General features: G+C 35.3%; 1 protein-coding gene across 8 annotated transcripts in view; it reads left to right on the top strand.

Moving 5' to 3' along the window:
• LOC128016417 (adhesion G protein-coupled receptor L3) overlaps window positions 1-27526 on the top strand; it is a 251076-nt gene that overhangs the window by 89064 nt on the left and 134486 nt on the right. For all 8 annotated transcript variants that reach the window (XM_052600902.1, XM_052600898.1, XM_052600897.1 and 5 more), the window contains exon 3: window positions 6954-7167. In XM_052600902.1, coding sequence (XP_052456862.1) covers window positions 6954-7167 — 214 coding nt within the window. The remainder of the gene's footprint in view (window positions 1-6953; window positions 7168-27526) is intronic.

Raw genomic sequence — 27526 nt, 5'->3', positions numbered from 1 at the left:
AAACACATGCTGATTCTCATTTATCTTTCAAATCATGCAGCAGTGCAGTTTCTATATAATCTTAGTTATACCCCTTACTACAGTAAGGCAACAAGAACTGGCATCCATCTAATAGATCGACAGGCGGTAATACAATTGTGTGCAGTGTGACCTCGCGGCACGTTTGTTCAACTCATCCAATTAATAAGCAATTCATATTTTTAGTTATGTAAAATTGAAACTGATAACACACACACACACACACACACACACACACACACACACAAACACACACACACACACATTTTATTAATATTTTACATTACTTTTTTTTGTTATGTGCCATACTGCATTTCAATTTTATTAATTCCTGTACTTATTTATTTGTTTCTTTTTTCATTTAATATTTAAATTTAATATTATGTTTTTTAATGCATCTATTTAGCTTTAATTTTATTTCAGTTTAATTGCACTTAGTACTTTAACTTAAGCATTTTATTTGTTTACTTTTTATGAATTATAAAGTCAAGGGAGATAATTAATCAGAATAATTACCAAAATGTGCTCCTGTTCACACTCGCCTTCTCTGGAAGATTCGGTGGGTGATTCAGATTTCCCTTGGCACAGCGGTTAGAAGACTTACAGGTTGCTCACGTGACATCCACGTCATCAAGCTCAGTTTGAGTATGCGCAGTTCGCTCGACCCCCAGGAAGTGTGTGCTTCTAATTGACTTCACTTGTCTCCGTTGAATCCAGTGGGGTTGCCGTGTCCATTTCTTTTACTGTCCATGGTAAACCCGGGAACAATTGCCAGAACACTTTACCCGTGTATTTGCCGGAATGGCAGTGTGAAAAGGGCTTTAGTGGCTTTTGCGGTTAGCCGATATGCTTGTGTGTGGCATAATTAGTGTCTAAGGCTTAATTTGACTCACTTATGGCACTTCCGTTGTAAGTCTATGTGTGAAGGATGAAGCTTTCTTTCTCACTTTCTTTCTTTTTGTCCAGCAACTCGTAAAAAAAAAAACAAAAAAAAAACATGTTTTCCTGATGTTTGTTTGACCTCAATTAAACCCTCTGTTTTGTCAAGAGCTGTTAAAATCACAACAGCCTCAAAGAATTACATGACTCTTTGTGTGTGTGTGTGTGTGTGTGAGAAAGAGAGCTGACAGCATTCCTGCAGTAATATGGTGGCAAAAGGATTTGCAAAGGGTAGAGAGAAAGAGAGACCTATAGAGAGAGAGGATGTGAGGGCAACTACACAGGAAGAAAGAATAGGGAAAGAGCTCAAGACTGCTGAGCTGGGATGAGCTCTGAGCGTTCAGAGATCATTCAGAGTGTTGCTGTGGTGCTCTGAGACACACATATACGATTATTTCTGCATCTGCCAAACATCCTTATCAGATCAAGCTCTTGAATCCCAGACAATTCATCATATTTCTCTCCGAAATCACAAATATACAGATCGGGGTCGATTTATGTTTTTGAAGTCTCTTCTGCTCATCGAGGCTGCATTTATAATATATATATATATATATATATATAAAACAGATATAAGTTGTGAAATACCGTATTATTACAATTTAAAATAACTGGTGTCCATGTGCATATACCGTAAAATGTAATTTATTTTTTGTGATCAAAGTTGAACTTTTAGTCTGCAGTGTCCTTCAGAAATCATTCTAATATACTGATTTGCTGCTCAAGGAACATTTCTGGTTATTATCAGGATATTATCAGTGTTGAAAACATTGATATATGTTATTTTCCGGGCTTCTTGAATAGAATAGAAATAGAATAGAAACTATAAAGTATAGTTATTTTTGAAAAGTTCAGTTCATCCTTGCTTTATGAAATCATACATATCTTGCAAAAAAAAATATTTATGTAGTACTTCATAATTGTTTTTATTTACATTTTTGTGTATTCATAACAGTTTCATTTCCATACAGGAAAAAAAAAAAAAAAACATTATTACAAATAATTGCACAATAAAATCAGGCATCTCCAAAATTAAATGACCAAAAGATTTTGGACCAATGAGATTTGAGAGTGGGTGTGGCCAAGTGGTTGTCCAGCCCAATAATACTGTCCTGACAGCCATCAAACACACTGTGGTGTGAAGGCAGGGTTTTGCACCAGCGAGCAGCTCTCAAATCATCTTCAGAGAGTCTAGTTCTGCTTGATGGATCTACAGGCTGATGTTCACTTACACATGCACTCCATTCATTTATGTGGAATCATATTTAAGAGTTAGGAATCTATGTTTAACACATAAATCTTCCTGGTGTGAAGCGATCCTTTCAGCAGGTTACACAGCATTTCATCAGACACGAATCGCTCCTTTTACTAAACACATCATCAAGCACAGCATCTGAAGCTCACAGCAGCACAAACACGCTCGACATTCTCATTTAGATTTAACATAATAACATTTCTAATACCACAAGTACATTTCTAAATGAACTTGGATTTAATGAAATTCATGATGATTATAGTCGAGATCCAGGGAATTGTATTTTTATTTTACAGAATTACTGTTTGATTAAGAAATACAGTAAAATCTGTAATGTTATGAAATATTATTACAATTTAAAATAAGTATTTTATCATTACTCAATACATGATCCTTCAGTAATCATTCTAACATGCTGATTTGCTGTTCAATAATTTTATTTAAGAAAATGCAATATAAATAATAAAATATGAATGGATGGATGGGTAAATAGACAAAAGAATGGATCAATGTGCTCACACACATTTCTGATGCAACAAAGGTTCTTGATTCTGTTGCATTTACAGAAGGAAAGTAAAAGAGAAACAGTGATGAACATGGACACAGGTGGAGACGTGCAGACTGAAGCTAATCGAGAGAAACCGCTTCACTGGTCAAACCATCGACACCATCGCTCAGCTCTCACAGGACTGTGTGTTTGCCACCTTCAAACAAGCAAACACGAACCTCAGATGTCCTGTACACACACACACACACACACACACACACACACATCGTGTACAAGTTATGCTGTTCATTTGCTCTTTCTGTCAATGCTTATTTACTGCTTCAGTAAAATAATCAATTGAAAGAAAGAGAAAGAAAAGCAAGGAACAGTAATTAGTGTCTGGCTGCTTTGCTCAACACAAACTACTTAAAGAACAATCCAGAAAAAACAAGAACTTTTTAAACTTTTTAAATTATAGTTTATAGTTATTATTTTTATTTTTTTTAAATAAAATGCAGCAATCATGAAAATAGCATAACACAACTATAACATAAGTTTTTTTAACCATAAGTCATTGATTCATTCATTCAACAGATTTGTTCAGAAACACTGATTCATTCAGGAAGAAACGTGACTCTTTTCATAAATGAGTCATTGAATCATTCTCTCAACTGATTTGTTCATAAACACTGAATCATTCTTCAGCTGTTCTGATGAAGCTTTGTTTGGAACTTTGATGGTGTAAAATCTGACAAAATACATGACCATACTCTATTACTTGATTAAGTTACTCTATAGTACCATTATGTTTATCAAACTGCAGTTGTGTTGTACGTTGCATAAAAGCGATATCACACGATCGTGGTAATTGTGATTTCTTCTCAGAAAAATTGTTGATAATGCTACATTTATAAGTTGAAGTTCTTTAATTATGTACATACTTGTTTTGGTCAATTCATATTCTGTTAAAGATTCTTGCTTCTGTGATGTTGCTTTATAATACCATCCGCTTTATTTTTAATTTTGGCGTGGCATTTGTAAATTGAATGTGCGTGAAAAAAATAATAATAATCTGTTGCTACTTTATACTGTAAACTATTACTTATTATCATATTATTTTAATTTAATATCACTATCAGAAAAAAAAAAAAAACACTTTGTAGTGCAATGTTAAATGTAACTGTATTTTGTTATTGTTCTAGTTATTTACCAATAGCGACCAATAAACCAAATTCTGGGTTTTTCGGCGTTGTGAAATAAATTGAATACTATAAAACTGACTGTACTGCTTTTATGTGGAGCTGTATGATCTGCTCTTACTCTGTACCTAAACTTCTCAGAACAATGACGGTGTAAGGGCAGATGGAGGGTGTGTGTGAGGGTGTGTGTTGTGGCAGGTTGAGCTCTTCATGTGTTTTTCTAAAGGTGAAAAGGTAAGAGCTATGTTGTCTTTGTCTGTGACTCATGAAACAATGCAGAGAGACTCTTCAGACAGTGTTATCAGTCCGCTGAAAACCATCTGTCAGCACACACACACACACACACACACACACTAGCTCAGCATGGCTAATCCGTCACCCTGATGTTTCTGACCTGTGTTTTTAGGCAGATTTTCTCTCTTTTGTGAGATTACGCTGGCCAGGCCCCATGGAATGTGTGTGTGTGTGTGTGTGTGTTTGAGCCCCCTGGCTTGTGTTTTGATGTTAATAATGACTTTTAAATGTCAGAGCTGGCCAGGTGTCAGGGTGAGGAAGAGAAGAGAAAAGCTTTGGTTTCTAATGACCCTACAGACCTAAAACACCATACATTGCTACATGACACATAGATTATTAAATACATAACAAAGTATATATACATTTATTCAGCAAGGTTGTATTAAATTGCTCAAAAGTGATAGTAAAGACATACATAATGTTACACAAGGTTTCTATTTTTTAATACATTTCTATTCATCAGAGAATCCTGAATATATAAAGTGTATCATGGTTTCCACAGAAATATGAAGCAGCACAACGGTTTTCAACATTGATAATAATCAGAACAAACTAAGATAGTGTAAACAAGTCAAGACAACAAATCATTTAAAATGTAGTTTAAATTGAAATAAATCAAAATTGATAAATTAAAAACAACATTAAATGAATGACATGTCTAGATTTTTGTCAGAGTAATGATGTGATGCTCAGTAATTGCTTAAGCTCAACTCTTTGAGTCTCTCGTTCAGTGTATGTTTGTGGTTTGTTTTGTCTGATCGAGCCTGTCTCTGTCTGTCTGTCTGTCAGCTGCATGTGTGATGAAGTGACAGTAAACAGTAGTGTGTGAGTGTGTGTGAGCTCCGCTGCGTCCCGTCTCGTGGTTAATGATCTGTTCTCGGCGGGCGAGTGTTTGTTCACGCGAGTGTGAGAACACTCTCAGTCTCACTCTGCTTAAATGTGGAGATTCACACAAAAGGTGCTGTGTCTGGAAGCTGGAAGCCAATTAAAATCAAAGCCAGTGGCGCGCGGTGGGCAGAGAGCGCTGGATCTGTGTATCAGGACCTCCACTGTGGAGAACAGGTCTAGACCGCCGGGTTTATAACCTGTTTCTGAATATAGACCCAGAGTCTGACTTATTTCCACGTTTTATTTTTGTTTGTTCATTCTTTCAATTTGTTCATTCTAATATCTAATATGAAATTAGCCAAGCATTAAAAGGTCAATGTCAGAAGTCTTGACCTGCTTGACCAACAAATAGATCTATTTAAATGATATTTAATTCACTGTTATTTTAATTTTCTTTTTTCTTTTTAAATGTTTATATTTTTAATGTTGCTTTATTTAAAAAAAAAAAAAAAAGACATACAGCCAACACTCGTTCACATAATATCCATCTGTTACTGAGAGATGGCTTAATGTTGGCAAAATTTCCACCTTTTTAAAATCTTTATTGATGGTTGTTTGATTTATTTGTCTAATATATATATATATATATATATATATATATATATATATATATGTATATATATATATATATATATATATATATATATATATATATATATATATATATATATATATATATATATATATATAAATGAAATATTAATTGATAAGATGAGCTAATAGTTTCTAATAATACAGTAAAATATTATGTGCATGGTGATGATGGTGGTCATGAAAAAAAAAACATTCAGATCATTTAAATTTATGGATTATCATCACACCTTCTGCATTTCATGATGCAGAACTATTTCTTAAATTAGTCTTTCTATCTATTTTTATACCTCTGACTCACATAATAAGTTGAATTGCTCATACATTTAACCAAAAATACTATCTTACACATATTCATGCATCTCTTTTCCACAAACTCTTTGACTGGTTGCTTTCTCTTGCAGTCTATTTTGTGTAAAGTGTGTTCATCCCATAGGCGTAATGGTTTTTATTCTGTAGAAACTGTATATTCTATCGCCCTTCACCAACTCTACCCCTAACCCTCACAGGAAACTTTGTGCATTTTTACTTTCTCAAAAAAACTCATTCTGTATGATTTATAAGCATTTTGAAAAATGGGGACATGGGTTATGTCCTCATAAGTCACCCTCTCCTTGTAATACCTGTGTCATACCCATGTCATTATACAGAGTTGTGTTCTGATACGTCACAAAAACAAGAGCACATATTTATTTGAGATGATATGGTGATTTTCACTCTCTTTCGTTCAGTTTATATCAGACATGCCGGTGGGATCCATCAAATGCCCTGAGACTTTAAATCTAAATGTTGCTGTCTGTGCCAGGAGACTCTCAGCTCTTCCATCATCACAGCAAACCTCCAAATCCACACAGAAATACTTCAGTGACCACAGAATCAAGGTTTTACTGTCCCCTAAGCTGAACCCGTGAGCTTGAGCTGAACACAAGCTGAGCTTTAGTCCATCAGCCGGGACTAAACACTCTGATCTGGACAGATTTACAGCAGCGAAATGATCTTAGATCCTGGTACATGTGTTCTGCTGCTACTTCATCCAGAATTATCTGAAAAGACTTGAGGACGAATTCACTGAGCTGTTGTACTGCACAGGGTTTCCAGACAGGAATATGCATTCCATTCACTAATGATCTCCTATGAGCTTGTCATTTTTCAATATGTTTTCCTACATTTCCTGTTACTGCTCAGTTGCAGCAGTGATTTTTCTCTTAATTTTTAAATCAGTTCTGAGGCTAAAGAGCATGTCGTTTTTATTTTACTGATTGTTTCCTCTCTCTTTTTGCAGCATTCAGTCGTGCACCGGTGCCCATGGCAGTTGTTCGGCGGGAGCTGTCCTGTGAAAGTTACCCGATCGAGCTGCGCTGTCCCGGGACGGACGTCATCATGATCGAGAGTGCAAATTACGGCCGAACTGATGACAAGATCTGTGACGCTGACCCCGCTCAGATGGAGAACACACGCTGTTATTTACCAGATGCGTACAAGATCATGAGCCAGAGGTGAGACACGCAAACACAACGACACACAATGTTATATATATATATATATACACTGAAGAATTCAACACTGAAGAATGGAGTAATGATGCTGAAAATTCAGCTTTGATCACAAGAATAAATTATATTTTACAATATTTTCACCTAGAAACAGCTATTTTAAATAGTAGTAATATTTCATTTTTTTTTTTAGTATGAATGGTATTTTTGATCAAATAAATGCAGCTACTGGTTATCTGGAGAGAATAATATTAATAATAAATGGAGTGTGAAATGAGGCTTTCTGTTTGTGTGTGCTACTTATTTAGCTTACGCTTTCTTACCCAGCAACGTATCACAGTACAATTACGACAGGTAACATCCCCCCGGAGCAATCTGGGTTTAAGCGCACCACTCAAGAGCTCAGTGATGTAGGTAATAAGATATAGGATACCTTAGCAATCCTTAGGCCCATGAATCAAGCCTTCAGGGGTTTGAACCAGCAACCTTTGGATTAGCTGCCGCTGCACCGCATGCTGTGTGTGTGATACACTGATGCAGATTTGGCTTATTAAAGCCTGCTGTGCTGCTTTCTCTTTTGACTGCTGTTTTTCCGGCCCTCCCTATCATTTTCCTCAGCATTTCATGCAGCCTGACACTCATGAAAGACCGGGATCAGAGCATAGTGTGTCTGTAATTGTTCCTGGGTGTATTCTCCATTCTGTTGCTGAAATAAATTAAAGCAGCTGCTCAGCAACACAGCATGATAACAAACAGCTACCGTGTCCATCTAGTGCAGAACAATGACAGTATTCTCCACAGCAAACCTCTAACTTCATGCACGTAATCACGTTAAGTGTGAGGAATCTGAATAGAAAAGATTTCTGTAGAGGGTCTGAGAGTTAGAATAGATGTTGTACAGAGTTTGATAAGGGTGTCACAGAGTTTTAGTAATTTTATAGATGTTCATTAGATGTTCATTTTACAAAATTTGGATGGTGCCATGCACGTTAGTACAATGTTGCAGAGTTTCAGTATAATGTGTAATTAGGAATTTGAATACAATACGTTCAAGCAGAGTTTTAGAAGTGTGTGTCATGTAGAGTTAAAACAGAATATTTCACAAAGTTTCAGCATGTAGAATTTCAGGTGAGGGTCAAGTAGTGTTTCAGTAGAATGTGTCATGTAGAGTTTTAGTAGAATATGTCACACATCCTTTTAGTAGAATATGTTCACTGGAATTTGTCATGTAGATTTTAAGTATAATGTCACATAGAGTTTCAGTAGAATATGGCATGTAGAATTTCAGTAGAATGTGTCATGTCACATTGAATTTCAGTAGAATGCTTCACGTAGAGTTTCAGTAGAATTTGTAATGTCAGAGTATCAGTGGAACGTCATGTAGAGCTTCAGTAGAATGCGTCATATAGTTTCAGTAGAATGTGTTGTGTCATATAGAATTTCAGTAGAACAGATAATGTAGAGTAGAGTTTCATTAGAATGTCACATTGAGTTTCAGTCGAATATCACATATAGTTTCAGTAGAACAGGTCATCTAGAGTTTCAGTAGAATGTCACATTGAGTTTCAGCAGAATATCACAGAGTTTCAGTAGAATATGTCAGTTTCAGGAGAATGTGTCATGTCACATAGAGTTTCAGTAGAACAGGTCATGTACAGTTTCAGTAGAAGATGTAATGTAGAGTTTCAGTAGAACATGTCATGTAGAGTTTCAGTAAAATGTGTCGTGTCATATAGAGTTTCAGTAGAACAGGTCATGCAGAGTTTCAGTAGAATGTCACATTGAGTTTCAGCAGAATATCACATAGAGTTTCAGTAGAACTTCACATAGTTTCAGTAGAATATGTCAGTTTCAGGAGAATGTGCCATGTCACATAGAGTTTCAGTACAACAGGTCATGTACAGTTTCAGTAGAATATGTCATATAGAGTTTCAGTAGAATGTGTTGTGTCATATAGAGTTTCAGTAGAACAAGTCATGTAGAGTTTCAGTAGAATGTCATATTGAGTTTCAGAAGAACTTCACATAGTTTCAGTAGAATATATCAGTTTCTGTAGAATGTGTCATGTCACATAGAGTTTCAGTAAAACATGTAGTGTAGAGTTTCAGTAAAATGTCACACAGAGTTTCAGTAGAACGTCCAGAGGTTGCAGTAGAATATATCAGTTTCATTATAATGTGTCATTTCACATAGAGTTTCAGTAGAACAGGTCATGTAGAGTTTCAGTAGAAGATGTCACATATAGTTTCAGTAGAATGTGCCCTATGGAGTGTTGAGCTGTTGATGGGAATCTTGTAGCGTGAGCGGCTCTTCTGCATCTCTAGCCTCATTTACATGTGCAGAGATGAGAGGAGGCAAAGCTCTCCTCCAGAGACGAAACAAACTCAAACGCGTCTATCCCACTTAGCCTTTAAGCCTATTAGACAGAAGACAAGAGGAAAATCCAAACAGAGAAAGAGAGAGAGAATGCATATAAAATTTCACATATGAGAATACCTTAAAAATCAAGAATAATTGTAAAATAATTATTGGTATACAAATAAATATTAGTTTAAAGTGTATTGTCTTAACATAGATATATTTTATTAATTTATATATATATATATATATATATATATATATATATATATATATATATATATATATATATATATATATGTATATACACACACACACACACACACACACACACACAGTACTTTCCGCTATTGCTTTAGCAGTTCAAATTTTTGTCATGCAATATATTTCATTATTTTCTATATTTTATGCTATTGCTTTTGCAATTATAAATTGTTATTCAATATATGTAATTATTTTCTGCTGTTTGAGATATAAATTTTTATAAAATGCATGTTTCTCAGACCAGTCATACTCACTCACATGTCAGGTCTGGTATCCTCTATAGTGCTTCTTTTGTGCTTTTTTCTCTCTGTTTTTCTGTTTATTGTCAAGCACTAAAGATCAGATTTTCCAGGGTTTACGTAACAAACTGCATTCTTAGGGCAGAATTACTGTCGGATGGAATTTAAAAGTGAGCAAATAAGTTTATCTTCGGCCCATTCTGTGCCATATTATTTTCTCTTTGTCTGTGGTAGTGTGCTCTGTGACTGGCAGAGGTCCATGGGATCTGAACGCACACGGCTCTTGCTCAAGTAATCTGATAGCTCAATTCGGAAGTGCTGTGTGGAATTCTGCCCTTGTGGGAATTGATCTGCATTTTCCGGACCATAAGCCACCTGTCTGCTAGCTTGTGCGGCTTCATCTCACGAACACACACAGCTAATAACCAGAGGCAACAGGCATTTAAAAATTAGGTTAAACTAAATAAAGATGACAAGTGTTAAAATAAGTTTAAGTTTATTATATATATATATATATATATATATATATATATATATATATATATATATATATATATATATATATATATATATATATTATGTTTTGTTTAATTACAGTTAAAGTATATTTTAGTTCAAGTAACTTTTTTTGTGGTTTAGTTTTTATAATAAAGTGAAGCACGATTTATCGCAAAAATGTATCGCAAAAATTGTTATGATGTTTGTTTAAAAGCCTCATGAATCACATCCACAGGTTCCTTTCCTCTAAAGATTTACTTCTGAACTGGCCTTCTTATGTTTACATCACAATTATGAACCATAATTTGCTGCCCCTTGTGGAAAAAGAAATGCACTCATATCTAAAATGTTACTTCAAATGTTAACATTTATTTTACTTGCATATGATATTAAAGAAATTAAAGGTCACTTAAGTGAGAGAGTCAAATATGTGATTTTATGTAAATGACACACACGTTTCAATAGAAATTACGTTAAAGTATAATTAAATTATCATAAATGCTTGTCAGTACATTCATTATTTTAAAAACAATATAAATGAAATAATAAATGAAAGTCCTACTTACAGTAAGTGTGGTAAAAAAGCACACAAGCCGCCAGGAAAGAAGTAGCAGCATTTTCATTTAATTTCAATCAACATGCAACTAAGTTTCCAGAAACATTACCTTCAATTCACATTTAAGTAAACTATATTTATGATTTTACGATAAACTATATTTATGATTTTGTGGTTTTTATGATTTAGGGGGAGGGACGTTCTCATTCAGAACAGTTAATTGGACAAACAAATGAAGGTCATCAAGTACAAAATGATGTCATGACTAACTTTGTGTTTCCAGAAGAGAGAAACGGTACATTTTAAATCATTAGAGTAGCAAACAGTTAAATTTGGCAGTTTTTAGGAGTACATTACCAGAAAGATGACTTCAAATGACATTTTTATTTCATGGGACAGCAAATGTTTTTTTCATTTGAAATGGAAGTGGCAGAGAGGGAAACTCACAGATTTAGATAATAAACCATCTCCCTTCATCCTCCAAATCACTCGCTGTGTTCACCCGATACAGACACAACTTCTGCAAACATTCACAGTAAACTGTGAGGCAAAGAGTGACTTTAATACGCTTGTACAATCTCAGACAGGACTTTCACATAAAACTCAAGGGTTTGTGTGCTGTGAAGAAGAACAATTCAATGAATGTCCTCAAATACGGACACACAGTACCAAATGCTATGTTAAAGGTGTCATGAACTGCCTTTTTTAGTTTATTTTGTACTGTTCTCTGAGGTTGTTAAATTAAAATTCAGATTCCTGTAGAATCAAACAGATTTCATCACCTTTTGAAACTAATTTGGTGCTTCAAATAAAAAAATATATCCATAATGCCAGTAGGTGGTAAGCCAGCCAATAAGTGACTGATAAAAAGGACAAATTTGTCTTTGAATCATTTATTCGGGAGATTAGTTCAATCATTTGCAGATTCATCCAATAATGATACAAATTAAGTCTTTATGAGTGAGTCATGGAATCAAGCATTCATAGGTGTTATTTTGTTCATTTACCCAATGTTATTTTTTCTTTTTTTTTTTTTCTTTTTTTTTAATTCATGAGAGAATCAATTGGAAGCCGGTTTCCACCACTGATTAAAAATCGAAAAGGTTATTGCTTTTTTTGTGTGTCTAAAAAGTAAGAATTTTTATTCTGAAAATGTTATTTAATTATTATTATTTAATAATTTTTTTGTGAGATATAAACTAGTAATTGCGAGTTATTAAGTCAGAATTGCGTGTTAACAACCAATTTAGAGAGGGGGAAATAAACTGATATATTCGCAGGATTGTGATATCTCACAATTCTGACTTTATAACTTGCAATTGCGAGTTTGTATCACACAATTAAGAAAAAAAAAAAATCTGATTTGAAAGTTTGTGTATCGCAATTATTAGGGATGCACTGGTTGACCGGCTATAAATCGATTTTTGGTCTTTTTTCGGCCGATTTTTCCGGAAGTGCACCCGCATGCACAGACTACATTGTAATCATTTGCTATGCCATTTGTGTGGAAGTATTTCCAAATCTGTGCGAGGGACACAGGCGATCAGCAGTGGAAGTGCAGATACACGTCTGAGGCACAGAGAGCAGGAAGCGAACAGCCGACTGCACAAAATAAGAGTCCCTTTCAAAAGTGTTTCATTCATCCAATTAAAACATTTTAGGGTAATGATTCACATCTATATTTTTTAACTTGAGACATTAGTTATTTATTTTTCATTGGCTCAAGTGAAAAAATATAGATGTGAATCATTACCTTATTTTTTATTTTTTTGTAATTGGACGAAACTTAACTTTTTGGAATAATATTTATATAGCATACTTTTATTTAGTCTCACTGGTAAAGGCCTTGTTTTAAATTTAAAACCAAATGTAAAAACTAAAATAGTGAATGCTGATTAAGAAACATATATTGATTGTGTTGTTTGGATTGTAGAACTATGCAGTTATTGCCTTTAATTTCACATGGTTACAGTTCATCTTTTCATTTAAGGCCAGTTTTATGTAGTTTCAACCAAATTCAAAAACAAAAGCTAAGGTCTGATGTCTCTATCATCAATGTTTGTATTGAATGTAGGCTACTTATTGTGCAGTTACTGCTGTTAATTTCAAATGGTTACGGTTATTGTTTTAAATATCCAAAACCAGTTTGGCCTGTTAAATACCAAATAAACTTCTTGTTTATGCACTTTCCTTCTTTCTTGTTTGTTGCTGAAAGATAAAAACAAAAAATTGGAAATCGGTATTGGAATCGGCCAGTTTGCTTGTAAAAAATCGGTATCGGAATCGGCCATGAAAAATCATGTTTGATGCAGAATCTCTAAAATTCAAATGATATCCAACTCTTATGAAGTTGCTGCTTCACTAAAGGCACAGAAAGTACAGTGGAAGCTGTTTAAGACTGTTTTTTTGGATTGAGTGTCTGTGTTATCTTCATTATCCTACAGGATGGAAAAAGGGCACACACACACACACACACACACACACAGGTCGAATGGAATTTTATCTGTACAAAATAAACAAATCACCGCAGCAATAAAAGCACTCGAAGGCTGTGTGATTACTTCTGGAGTTTAAGCCCTATTCCCCGAACTCTCACACACTCAGCTCATATCTTTATTTTATCCCGAGTGCCTGTAAAAGCTTTTTTTCCTGTGGTTTTTCTTCCTCTTTAGAGGTCCAGGCACGAAGTGCTAGAAAGCCTGTTGTTTTTGTCAGGATTATTAGAGGTTCAAGAAATGCCAGATTTCTGCCCTCATCCGTTTGCCTGGGAAATGTTTCCACCATACTGGATGTGTATGTGTGTTTTTTGCCAAATCTTCTTTCACAAACTAGTCTCTTTGTGCCAGATCTGTAGTAGATTTGAAATGCAGTGGGTCCTTGTCAATAATCATTAAAAACATGTTGAAGTTTGAATCTAACAAAACTGCCAGAGGCCAATAATGTAGTGCATGGCCTGCTTTTAATAAAACAGCTGAAATTTGAGAATTGGATTTGCTATTTCGATGTTTTTTGTTAAATGTATGTGGATTCTTATTTATTATTTAATATTTATGTTGATTATATATATATTATATATATATATATATATATATATATATATATATATATATATATATATATATATATATATATATATATATATATATATAGTCATGGGTGTGTCAAGTTTTTTTCAGAGTCTTCACTGAAGACTGCCGTAATGATGTGGATAAATGACATTCAAATCTTCCTGATCCCATTGGACTAAATATGCATTAAAGTTTGTTTATTATTGGCATGCATACATCATACATGTCTTTAGTCATTAAAACTCGGACCTTCTTCATGCAGAAATATCTGTCTTTCACAGATTAACATTCAGTTCCACACATGTTATCACCTAGCCCAGGTTAATGACAACACAAATCGACATTCACAGCGCATTTAATTTCTATAATGTAACATATTTCCTAGTGAAAAATTATTCAGTGGGAAATAACGCATGCTGTCATTCTTCATAAGCAGCACAAAGTGCTTTCAGTCTAGAACTCTTCATATAAACACAATATCAGAGTACATGAAATGCTCTCAAGGGTAGTAAAGGCTTCTCATCAAAATTGATTTTCTCTCTGTGTAACAATATGTTTCACTAATGTCAGCCAGCTACAGCATTTGAAAGCAAAATGCATCTCTTTCGCATGCTTTTAAGCTTTATTTGCACACACAGCGATCTCATCCTTTCGTTCAGCCTTACTAAGCTGTTCTGTTAACATGAACTCAGAATGGACCTTTTTACCATCTTAAAGTCCCAGTGGCTTGATTTGTAGAAATGCTGTAGTTTGAAAGGCTTGTGATTTGTTGCATGTAGTATGTCTTCTACTCATAAATGTTTTATATTTATAAAACATTAATAATGACAGGAAATGAGTGGTGCATAGATAATTTTGAATTCATATATCTTCTATATGCAAATTTTGTCATTGCTTTGCATCCACACTAGCTTATATATGACCGTATATCAAACTAAGATCTAAGACTGTCCCCCTAACATCCAAAAACACGAGTCCTGTGCACCTCTTGTTGATGTGCATGCTCCTCCGGGAGTTTCCCATAAAAGGAATCCTGCCCTTCATGATGTCATGCATGGCCATACTCTTAAAAAAAAAAAAAAAAACACTTTGAAAAAACTTATATGGACCCAGAAGTAGTGTATTTGAAACATAAATACTATGTCAAACGTCCTAATTGAGAATGCATGAAATAGCTTTAGACCTCTCCTTTAATAATGTGATGCAACAAAAGGAGAACAGCAAGATACAGAGTGAAATGCTGAAGTCAGATGGACAGAATCAGAGCACACACACACACACACACACACACACACACACACACACACACGAAACTAGGCTTGGATTTCCAATTACAGCAATATTTCATCAGCTTCTAAACAGTGACTGTAGTTCTGCTCAAACTACAGGCCTCATTACAAACGATCTCTCTTCATCTAACTTTCATTTATTTTAGTCTAATTTGCTCTAGTTATTTTGAGTTAATTACTAATTACTTTAAGTCTAGTCGAGTTTGTGTGTGTGTCTGTAGTAGCATAGATATACTGTATCATTCATCTGCAAATTGATTGAAAAGTTTTACATGGTGCACTGATTAATTAATCAGATAGTCACAATAAAATACAGTGGGTATAGAAAAGAATCATGTTTATTTGATCCATTTACCCAGTGCAACTTATAACATCCAAATGAAAGATAACTCACCAACTTTAAAAACAAACAAACAAAAAAAACAAGAATCACCGAGTTGGAAAAAGAATCAGCCCTCTTAAAAATGACTTGTAATCACCTTCTCAATTGCACACAAAGCCATTTGTCTTTCAGCTTTGGTCATTTTTATCAGCTCAGCATAAAAAGAGCTTTTCCAAAGGCTTTATCAATGCCTAGAAGCATATTGAAGTCTATTATTAAGAAGTTGAAGGTATTCGGTAGAGCAAGACCCTCCCTGGATCAAGATGTCTCTCCAAACTGATGAAAGAGCTGGAGGAAACTGGTCTGAGACGCGACCGAGAGGCAGATAGCAACTCTGAAGCAGCTGCAGGACTTCATGACAAAGAGTGTTCATTGTGTGCATGAGACAACATCATCACAAATTCTCCACAAATCTGGCTTGTATGGGAGGGTTGTGAGAAAAAAAAGCCTCAAGAAAGGTCACATGCAGACACGACTGAGCTTTGCCAAAACACACCTCGAAGATTCTGAGGGAGATGAGACTAAAACTGAATTATTTGTCCTCGACACCAAACAATATGTCTGGAGGAAATCCAATACAGCTCAGCATCCAAATAACAGCATTCCCACAGTGAAGCATGGAGGTGATGATACTCTGTTATGGATCTGCTGCCCTCTGCCAGAAAGTTGTCAATGGGAAGAGGGTCTACTTTCAACATGACAATTTCTCCAAGCACACAACAAAACTGAGCACAGAGTGGTTAAAGGAGACAATGTCGTTGCATGATCTAGTCAGAGCCCAGACTGAAACCCCACTGGAAATCTGTGGAATGACATGAAGACTGCAGTCCACGACTGTTTATTTATATATATATATATATATATATATATATATATATATATATATATATATATATATATATATATATATATATATATACACACACATATGAAATCATTGTTATCAATATGTTACGAAATTGTTTATTGCCCAGCAGGACAAGTAATAATAATCATTATGGAATATCAATACATTAATAGAAATCTTTAGAAGTCAGTCAATTATTGGTCTGCAGTTCACAGCAACTGAGAGACACACAATCTAACAGTCTGTTCAACCAAAGCATATGCTTCATGTTATCATAACTAATGCAATATCTCTCTCTTATGATTTTCTCTCTCCCTTTTATCCATGTTCCTAATTGGCTGGTGGGAGTAGAAATATAGAAATGTGTTTGATGTTCTCCATATTTTTCTGTCCGTGGCTTGTGTCTCCCGTCAGTAGAATGAAGTGGGCGTCCGCTTCCTCCTCCTCAGTGAAGTTGACGAGATTTATTGAAACCATGGTCGTGTTCACGTTTGCGCCGATGGAATGCGACTGGTATGGCGCTGAACCTCCTGCAGACTGACAGGAAACGGCTGTGTGCTGTCGAAGTGTTTCACTGGTCGATGAGGATTGATGGCTTATGAGATTGGCTTTGTCCTGTGGAGTTACTGTTAGTGTGCTCCTCCCCTTTCATTGTGTGTATATATATATATATATATATAATGGGGAAAAAAATTAAAATATAACACATTATTATTATTATTATTATTATTATTATTATTATTATTATTATTATTATTATTTACCAGATTACTTAAATATGTTGTTTTATTTGGAAAGAAGTACTCATTCTTAGCTTAGTGGGGTGATATTTTATTTTAAAAAGTTTTTTTTTTTTTTACTTGCCCAGGCAAACAAACAAAAAAATATATAAATAAAATAGTTATAGTTTATAGTAACACTGTATTGTGATAAATAAGCCACCAACCTTTTCTATACAAATTAAATGTTCCAATTTTTAATTCCAATTTCAATAACACAACTGAAACTGCTGGCTAACTAATATGAAGTTCAAACGTTACTGAAGACAAGTCGGCAGACAGCAACAAAATAAGTCCAATAAACAAATTAAAAGCTATAGTGCAAATTAATAATATAAGAAATTTACAAATGATATAAACGGTCTTTACTGTATAACTGCATAAATTAAATATAGATGAATCCTTGTTAAAGGTACAAAAGTTATTCAGTAACTAATTTATTGCTGATTGTTAGTTCATTTAAGCTAATGCATTAAGTAAGATTAACTGAGTCATATTGTAAAGTGTTAGCGTTCTCTCAGTCTTCAGGATTGTGTTTTTCAGTGTTGTGTTGTTCACAGGCCAGACTGCAGGAGACTTTGTGTGGTTTACACTGATGGCTATAGCAGACACACTCCAGTCATGGTAAAAACACATGTTCATGTCTTACTGTCAGGTCTGTCGGTAACATCACTGTAAACTCAGGCTTGTTTCTACTGATTTCATAATGGTCAATGAGCCATTTATTCATAGCAGACGGAATGTAAAAAGACAAGCTTTTAATGTTGGTTTGACAAAGCCGTTTGAACAGGTTGAAGTCTAACATAGTTTGACTGGCTTGAGTTCCTGAGTTGTCTGAAAAGATTTGACATCTGTAGAGATGTGGACAAGGTGCTGAGATGTTCTTATTGGTTGCCAAGTGGTTCTGGGTGGTTCTAGGGTGTTATTCTGTGTTTGCACGAGTATTGAGTGCAAAAGTCTGGTTCTGGAAGTAAAAATCCCATTCATTTTCTCCACAGAAGAATAGATTTTTAGACAGATCCAGCGTAAGGTTGTTAATTTGTGGTATATGCTTTTGTTAAAGACTTGAAAGTTATTTTTCAAATCATGTTTAAAAATGGAATTCTTGGTTTAGAAAAATATGGGTCAAAGAGACTTTGTGACTTAGTGTGCATCAAATTAAATTATTACATAGTAAAGCATGTTAAATGCAAGTAAAGTGTCTACTTTAATGTTTCAAATATCCTTTGTGAACATAAAATGTAAAAGTAAAAACAAACAAAAAAATGTTCCATCATCATTTAGTGTAATGCATATATTTAAGAATGAACATTTATTCTGACCTGTGCTTATTAAAAAAAAATATACAATAATATTTAAAATGTTTGAAACAGTCTTTTAATGTAATCTAATGATTCTGATTCTAAATATGCCTGACAAGATGTTGTGTTATACGAGCTATTGTTATACTGAATGATACTTCATTTTTCGAGTTGAATTGGTTTATGGCTCTTTAACAATTACTTGTTTTATTAAAACCCTGTGGCAACAATGAATGTGGAATACACTTGTGTAACCAAGGCTGCTAAACACAATGTTATGGCATCACTAGAGTGTTTTGGCAGATACAATATTGAAATGTAAACATGTATTAGTAAATGTTGAAATTAAAAACTTGATAGTGAATAATGCTTCTACAGCCAAAAACTATCTAATATTTTTGCTGATAACCGATTCAGTAATCGGTTATCGGTGCCGATTAATTTGCAAAACCGATCAGTTAGTCGATCTTTAGCTTTGTAGATGGTTGATACAAGCTCTGTGCCGATTTAATTGGATGTAGCTTGAAAATCTTTTGACAAAACCTTCACCTAAGTTCTGCATGCTGGCTTTGTCAATACAACATAATGCTAATGTGATTTTAGAGTTCATGGTACAATTATGACTTTCTTATTTGCCATTTGCATTTGTCTGCATAACCTTTAATGCTTGTTCTGATGAGCAATCAGCCTTGCACTGTTTTGATATTTCACTCTTTAGTCCTCGCATACTAAGAATAAATGCTTGTCACGCTCCAAATAGTTATTTTCAAGCATTTCGAAGGATCGGGCTGGTCTTCTTCTGTGTGGTTTTGTCAGAAAGCCGTTTTGCTACGGCCATTAAGTTGGCTGGCATTCTGATGATGATGGCCGCTCTCTTCCTCAGGCTGCTGCTCAGATCTTTGTCAAGCTGTGAGCTGTTATGATATGGCGATGTGTGACGCCGATGTCCGGTGTGGCCCCGTCTCTGATGTCTTTGAGCGAGATGCGTGTGTGGAAGTGTGCTGCGCTCTTTGAACGGTTCCCTCGTGCTTCACGGCTGTCAATAGCTCACTGCTGGACGCTTTGACGCCGCCATTCGTATTCATGAGTCTAATTCAATCAAAGAGCTCTCTGAATAAAAGGCATCAGAGGCACTGTGACCGCCTTTTAGGGCAAGTTGGCAAATAAATATGGAGGCCAAAGAGATGTTTTCACTCAAAGAAAGAATAACAGACATGTTTATACCTGCATTATTTAGCTTATACAGAAGAAATCGCTAATTGTATGAAGCCATCTGTCCTTAGTTTGAAATTCCTGCCTTGCTGTCCCTCATTAAAAAAAGAAGTAGCCTTTGTCAAATTAAAAGACTATTTATTACCGAAATAAATAATATACTTGAGTGTGAACTGAATTTTGCATTTGTATTAAACTTTAGTATCATAAAAAATATATAATCAGTTGTATTTATAAACTCTTTTTTTTATAAAAAAAAGATATAAAAAAGTTTGTATTATTTTGGTAGCACTTTATTTTACAGTCCTGTTCCTCATGTACATACTATGGAGTTATTATAGTAATCACAATAACTATGTAATAACTAGGTACTAACCCTGAACCTACCCCTAAACCTAACCCTACCCCATATAGTTACCTTGTATTACCAGAACTTTCTTAGATAAATACACTGTAAGTACACTATAAGTACATGTTAGTACACGTACTGTTAAATAAAGTGCAACCATTATTTTTAACAACAATAGTGTCCTATATTTTTTTCAGAAATTCTGTATAGTCTTTTTTTTTTTCTTGATTTTTTTTTTTTTTTTAATCAAAAGTTGTGGTAATGAAATGAATGCATAAAACTTTAACAAAACTTGATCTTTTTCAATTCCTTTCATTTTGGGAAAACACATTTTTAATTAAAACACGATTTACATTTTGTGTAATATTTTGTGATGTTATTTTCAAGAAAAAACTAAAGGTCTGAATAAACAGCATTCTAATTATAATTATTATATTATACATTTTTAGAAGTACATTCCACTGTAAAATATTAACATTTCTGTCACAATTTCTTCAATTTAAACATAACTTTTATTTTGGCGAGTTATAGTGAATACCTTTTGAGTTTCTGTGTGCATCTGACAATAGTTTCCTCAGGACACTTCATATTTCAAGTCTTTTTACTTTAATGTTCACAGACACTAGTGCATATTGTGATTTGAGGCATTGCACGCCTCTACTTTTGTTTTTATTCATTCAAAATTCCATGACATTCCATTTATACAGTAAATTCCGTTTTTTAATGACTGGATTCATATTCCATCCATATTTGGAACAGCCTTTGCACCAATAGTGTTCCTTTAGACTCAGTCTATTCTGGCAGCTCACTAGGTTTTGGAGCAGATTCAATCTTCAATACACAGAGGGCCAGGTCTGTTTTCAAAGTCTATTGTGTGTCCAACACAGACGGTAGACAGGGTTATAAATATACGAGCGCTCAAGCTCAAGGTCTTTATTGGATGAGACCATGCGGCGTGTTGAGGTGTGTGCGCGCATGCGGTTGTCTGGAGGGAATGTGGAAGTTAAAAGCTAGTCAAACGTCCCCGACACAATCACAAATAGAGCTGGACAGCAAGCTGCAGGAGGTCTGGAGCACGGAGGCCTTTGTCACCTTCATAACGCGTGTGTGTGTGTGTGTGACGGTCTGACTCACGCCGGGAGCTCTCAGGCCCTGCTTCTGTCCACAGTGCACAGCGAGCCCCTGTTACTATAACCGGGTTTAACGTTTTCGTGTTCCCAGGGGAGCGAATTCATGCGGCTTCTGTGAGAGCGGATTTCAAGAGTCCGTCCCGATGATCATGTCAGTGTGGTTTTCCTGCTGTTATGAACTCGAGCACTAAATCTCTGTTTGTCCCCGAGGGCTGGAGAGAATCGGACTCTGTGTGTATAAATGCGGGAACACTGTACGGTGTTATAATCAGACCGAGACTTTTTGTGCATTAGGATGGAGGTAAACATGGTAAAATATGCTGCATGGAGCCACATTTATGTTTCGATATTACATTACAAATTCTGATCATTTTCAGGCCTGAATTTTACAAATGGCAGCTTTCAAATATTTTAAAATGGCTATATTCCTCAGAAAGTGAAAAATAAAAAGATATCTATAACATTACAAAAGACTTCTATTTCAAAGAAATGCTGTTCTTTTGAACTTTCTATTCATCTATGAATCCTGAATAATAAAATGTATCAGTTTCCACAAAAAATATTGTGCAGCATGACTTTTTTCAGCATTGATAATGATCAGAAATGTTTCTTGAGCAGCAAATCAGTATTATCTTGATTTCTGAAGATCATGTGACACTGAAGACTGGAGGAATGATGCTGAAAATACAGCATTGATCACATTTTCACATATTTGAAATTCTAATAATATTCCACATTTTTACAGTTTCTTTAATACTTAGACATACTGTACTATAATACAGACTAAAAAAAAAAACAATTACAGAACAACATGAGAAAGCTGCCTTGTGTGTGTGTGTGTGTGTGTGTGTGTGTGTGTGTGTGGATACTGCAGGCCCTGTTTAGACTCAGAGCTCAACTTTTGAGGAGGCCCTGTGTCGCGCTGCCAAGCATAGAAACCACAAAGAGAGTTTAATCCTTTCATACAAAGCCTCTCTCTTACCACAGCAACACACACACACACACACACACACACACACACACACGGGTCTTAAAGCATTACATTTTCATTCTGAGTAACCATGGCAACCTTAATGTCCAACTCCAAAGAGGGCTTTTTTTCTCCATCCGTCCGTCTGTCTGTCTGTCCCTCGCTCTTTCCTTCGACCGCGCTGCATTCCTGCGCAACAGTGAGCAGCTCCGAGACTCTCTGCAGTTTTAAGGGCGATTTCTCATTTGCTTCGGCAAACTGAGCAGCTCCCTGCAGCCAATTCATCTCGGATGCTGTCTCCACCATCACAGAACACAAGAGAGAGAGAGAGAGAGAGTATAAGGAGTTTGACTGCTTAGCATGACCAGGTTAGTCTCTGTTGGCAGTTACCCAGAATGCATCCTTCTACTTCGACAGCCTTTTAAACATAGCCATATATATTGTGTACCTAATTAACCTCACAGTTAGATGTGATTAATTACAATTAATCATGTTAGGTGCATTATTAATTGAGATCAATTAAAATGTTAAATGATTAATACACTTCTACAGTATATCTGTAACGTGTACTGATGAATACACATTTCTTCATTGCATATTCAAAAAGCATAAAGAAGTCCGGCTCACTAATTAAAAACAGAACTGCCCACATAGTGTGTGTGTGTTCAACAGGTAAGCAGATATATTTTTAAATAGATCCATCTGTGTAGCAAGGCAACACTGAACCTTTTATGACCTTTTTAGCACATTCAGCCATAAAATTCATATGCACATGAAAATCTGAACATTCGCCCTCAGGCTCTTGAATTGTGTTTCTCTGCCGACGTTGTTTATTGGCAAGAAGTGAGCAATTCCTGCTGATCTCCATGAATCATTTTTCAGGTAGGCCCTCTATATGAATGGATTTAAGGAATATATTGTTGTTTTTTGTTATGATTCAAAGGGCCGCGTTTACACACTGCTCTAATCGATTGGCGATGACATCATGCAGTCTGTTGACAAGCCTCGCCCTCTGAGCGAGTGATGTCATAATGGGTTTCCATGGCGACCGCAGGCCAATGAGAGCCAGGCGTTTTTGAGCGAGACACGGCAGCGCACAGGTGCTCCGTAAGGCTCGCCGCAAATGGAGGCTACAAATATCAATTTAAGTTGACATTTGGATGTGAAACGCTTATTTAGAGGTTATTGAAATTGTAAATATCAGTCAGAGCAAACCGCCGCTCTCCACAGCGCTGTAAAATCTCACTCCGTCGGAAAACGGACTGAAGACCAGCGGGCCATTAAAGTGAGCGCTGGAGGGACAGGAACATGTGTGTAGCTATACTAATGCATTACAGCAGAGCTAACACACACACACACACACACTGGTCGCATTTGAAAACAATGTTAATGTTGACTGCATTTATGATGTTTTAATAGAAAAAGTGTCTATGTGGGGCTTTGGTGATAATTGAAAAACTGATTGTAAATTTGTTGTTGTTGTTTTCATTTACAAATATTGTTAATATACAGTTCTGAAACAATCTTACCGCACATCTTGCCATAATAATTGATAAATGAGACCTAAGTAACTGTGCTGAGACACAGAGCTGGTCTCTGTGTGTTTTGGATCATAATTGTTGGTAATCCTCCAGAGATGTTGCATGTAAGCACTTTTCCCTCGCTGTCGCAGTAATAACATCAGCGCAGCACAAACCTCAGGGTTTGGTCTCATTGCACTCCGCTCGAAAATATCAGTTTTAGTGGCAGTGGGAAAATTGCTTCAGTGTAATTGAATTTGATGGCGGTTTATTTCTCGGCCATCTCGCTCGCACTCTATATTTTAAGCGATCCTGTCAGGTGCTGTACGTCTGCTAAACGGGTCCCTGGTGGCTCTCAGAGGCGGTGTATTTCATTGCCTTCGTCTGCAGACTGCTGCTAAACCTGCTGAGCTTCAGCGTGTCGTAGGAGCTGATCGTGACCTCTGACACATGATGCTCTTAAACCAGTGCTGAAGACACAATACATAGTTCAATGAAAAGCTGGCGTATTATTGAATGGATATGGCACATCATCTGCTAAAAACAGGTAATGATAAATGTTTCAGACCGACCGTATGCATCTGTATTGTGCAATAGTCTTAGGCCACTACTATTTTCTCCAACAAAAAATGGTTTTAAGTCAGTTATTTCTATGTTTTGCTGTAGTGTGTCAGTAGTAAACATCAGTTTTCGTTTCAAAACATTATTTTTGAAACGTAGAAATTGCTCACCTGGCCTAAGGGCCCTATTTTAATGATCTGAACGCAAAGTGTAAAGCACACGGTAAATCCACTTTTGGTATTTTAACGACGGAAAAACGGTTGGTGCGCCCGCGCGCATTGTCTAAATGGGTTGTCCCTATTCTCTTAATGAGTAATGGGTGTTTTTTTGGGCGTAACCTGCAATAAACCAATCAGAGTCTCATCTTTCATTCCCTTTATAGATAGTCTAATTCTGATACATGCAAATGCTATCCATTATGACATGTAGGCATTTATATATATATATATATATATATATATATATATATATATATATATATATATATATATATATATATATATATATATATATATATATATATATATATATATTTTTTTTTTTTTTCAGCTCCTTAAAATAGCAATGTTCCAGCAATGCGCCTGAACACATCTCTTTTTTAGACCAGCACACCCATGGGTGCACAAATGGGTGCAAAAGCATTTGCTAATTAAACGATGTGGCGCTGGATGGAAAAATTCTGTATGCATGGATATATATATATATATATATATATATATATATATATATATATATATATATATATATATGCTAAAAGCACAGATATTTTTAGATAGAATTAATAAAAAATGCAAGCAAATAAATAACTGAAAAAATATGCAAATGAAATATACTACAAAATAGTATTAACACAATTTATGTATATTATTAAAAGCATTGTTAAATGATCAAAGGTCGTAGGATTTATAATATTATGATACACTTTAACATGTAATATATTTAATGACATTAAATATGATTATAATTAAGAAAAAAAAAAATCTGCTATATTTACCTTAGGCTCATTTGTCACAATGAAAATGGACAGTCAAGCCGAACAATTTGCATATTATGGGATGCAGTATTGTATTTTAACCAAATAACATCAACACTGAATTAAATGGAGTTGTCTTTTTAGAGCTGCTTTAAGACTGACATTGTTTTATAATTTAATAATTTTGCATCATTAAATCAGTAATTTTCTTGTTTATTAATGTGAGTCTGTGAGTAATGTGAGACTGTTATGAACTGCATGTTTACACACATTTAGCAGATTATTCAGAAAATGCACAATATATAAATACTGCCTGCATGCATACTTTAAAAATGCACACTTTATAGTGCAGAAATAATATGAGAAGTGTGTTCGTTTGCTGTTCTGAGAGCAGCCAGTGCTTTTTAAAGACTGCGAGTGACACAAATCAGAAATCATGACTGACAGGTCATTATCAGCTTGATGGTGGCGTTCGTGTGTGTGTGTGTGTGTGAGAGTCTCTTGTGGAGAAATTCAAAAAAATCTCCGTCTCAGCCTCTGAGAATTTGCTTTCTCGTGTCTGTTGCCCCCTCTCCTTTAATTGGACTTGGTTTGACAAGCACATATGGTAATTTACGCCACTGTGACTTTGTGATTCAAGCCGCTTAATAAGGTTTCATTCTGTGCATGTTTTCAGCCGTATGCATGTATATGTCTCTCTCTATGTGTGTGTGTGTGTGTGTGTGTGTGTGTGTGTGTGTGTGTGTGTGTGTGTGTGTGCTAGCAGCATTGGTGGGAGTTTGACGTTTCATTGGCCGTCCTTTGTAATCGTCCAGCTTCGGCCTATTTTAGAGTTTCTGACTCAAATAATTTTAATCTCTCTCTCTTTTTTTTGAACAAATCCAATCCAAACCATTTTCTGAGACCATTTGTCAGATTACAACCAGTATTTTCGGAAATGTCGGATCTGTCAATTTAAATATTTGCATCACATCCTACACAATGGCACTCAAAATACAGTATGTGTTGTAGTACACTTGTTTGTAACTCTGTGACATTTGCTCTTTGCTAAATGATAATAGTTAATGAGTGAGTGGTTTGGGAATTAAATATGTGAGCGATACTTTTGTTTGGGGAACTAGGCTGGATTTTATTTACTTACTTTGATAAGTAACACTTTACTTAAAGCCTTTATAAATAATACCTTATAAATATAGTTTTAATGCATTAATTATTCCTTAATTATGCACCTTATAATGCATTGTATGATTTTAAGAATAATTATAACCACATTTATAATACATTATTATACTTATCTATTCATTATTACACCTTTAGAATATATCATGTATTAAAACAAATGAAAAACAAATAGCTTGTTCTATATTTGTCCATCTGTGTGTGTGTCTCTCAATAGAAGTGCATGTTTATCATCCAGACCCTCAGGACTGGACCTGAGCCACACCGAGAATGAATTAAAGGACCCCTAAAGCCCACAAGGTTCATTTTGCCAAGTGCCCAGAGAGAGAAAACACACACACACACACACACACACGCTGCCTCATAACACGGTGCAGAGCTTCAAGGCTGGTGAATCTCTGCTCTGTTCAATGCAGAACACAAATAAACGCACTCAAAATGTTTTGATGTGTGGAAATAATATCTGAGAACAAATATGTGACACAAAATATTTGTAGGGAAACGACCTTGTAATGTTTTCATTTAATGCAACACTATGTCTGTGAATTTGTGTGTGTGTGTGTGTGTGTGTGTGTAGGTGTGTGTTTGCACAACAGAGGCTTGCTTTATTATTTGTGGAACACATCGCAGCATGAGTCTAGTCTACCGTAGCCAGAGATGCATTAGACACTAAGGTGCACATATATGTATATGTAGACGTGTGTGTGTGTGTGTGTGTGTGTGTTTGGCTGTGGTTCGGAAGTGTTTGGCAGTCAGACGGTTGGAAGGCAGGAGACGGCGATCAGTCACTCAGCAGGGAAATATAATGAATAGAGGTAGATGAAGACACACACTAACCTTATAGGGTGTATTGTGTAGGAGTGAGATTTACAGTAAATGTTATAAAT

The sequence above is a fragment of the Carassius gibelio genome, chromosome A7 (assembly GCF_023724105.1).
Source record: "Carassius gibelio isolate Cgi1373 ecotype wild population from Czech Republic chromosome A7, carGib1.2-hapl.c, whole genome shotgun sequence".
Taxonomy (NCBI): domain Eukaryota; kingdom Metazoa; phylum Chordata; class Actinopteri; order Cypriniformes; family Cyprinidae; genus Carassius; species Carassius gibelio.
This window is presented reverse-complemented; position numbering and strand designations above follow the sequence as displayed.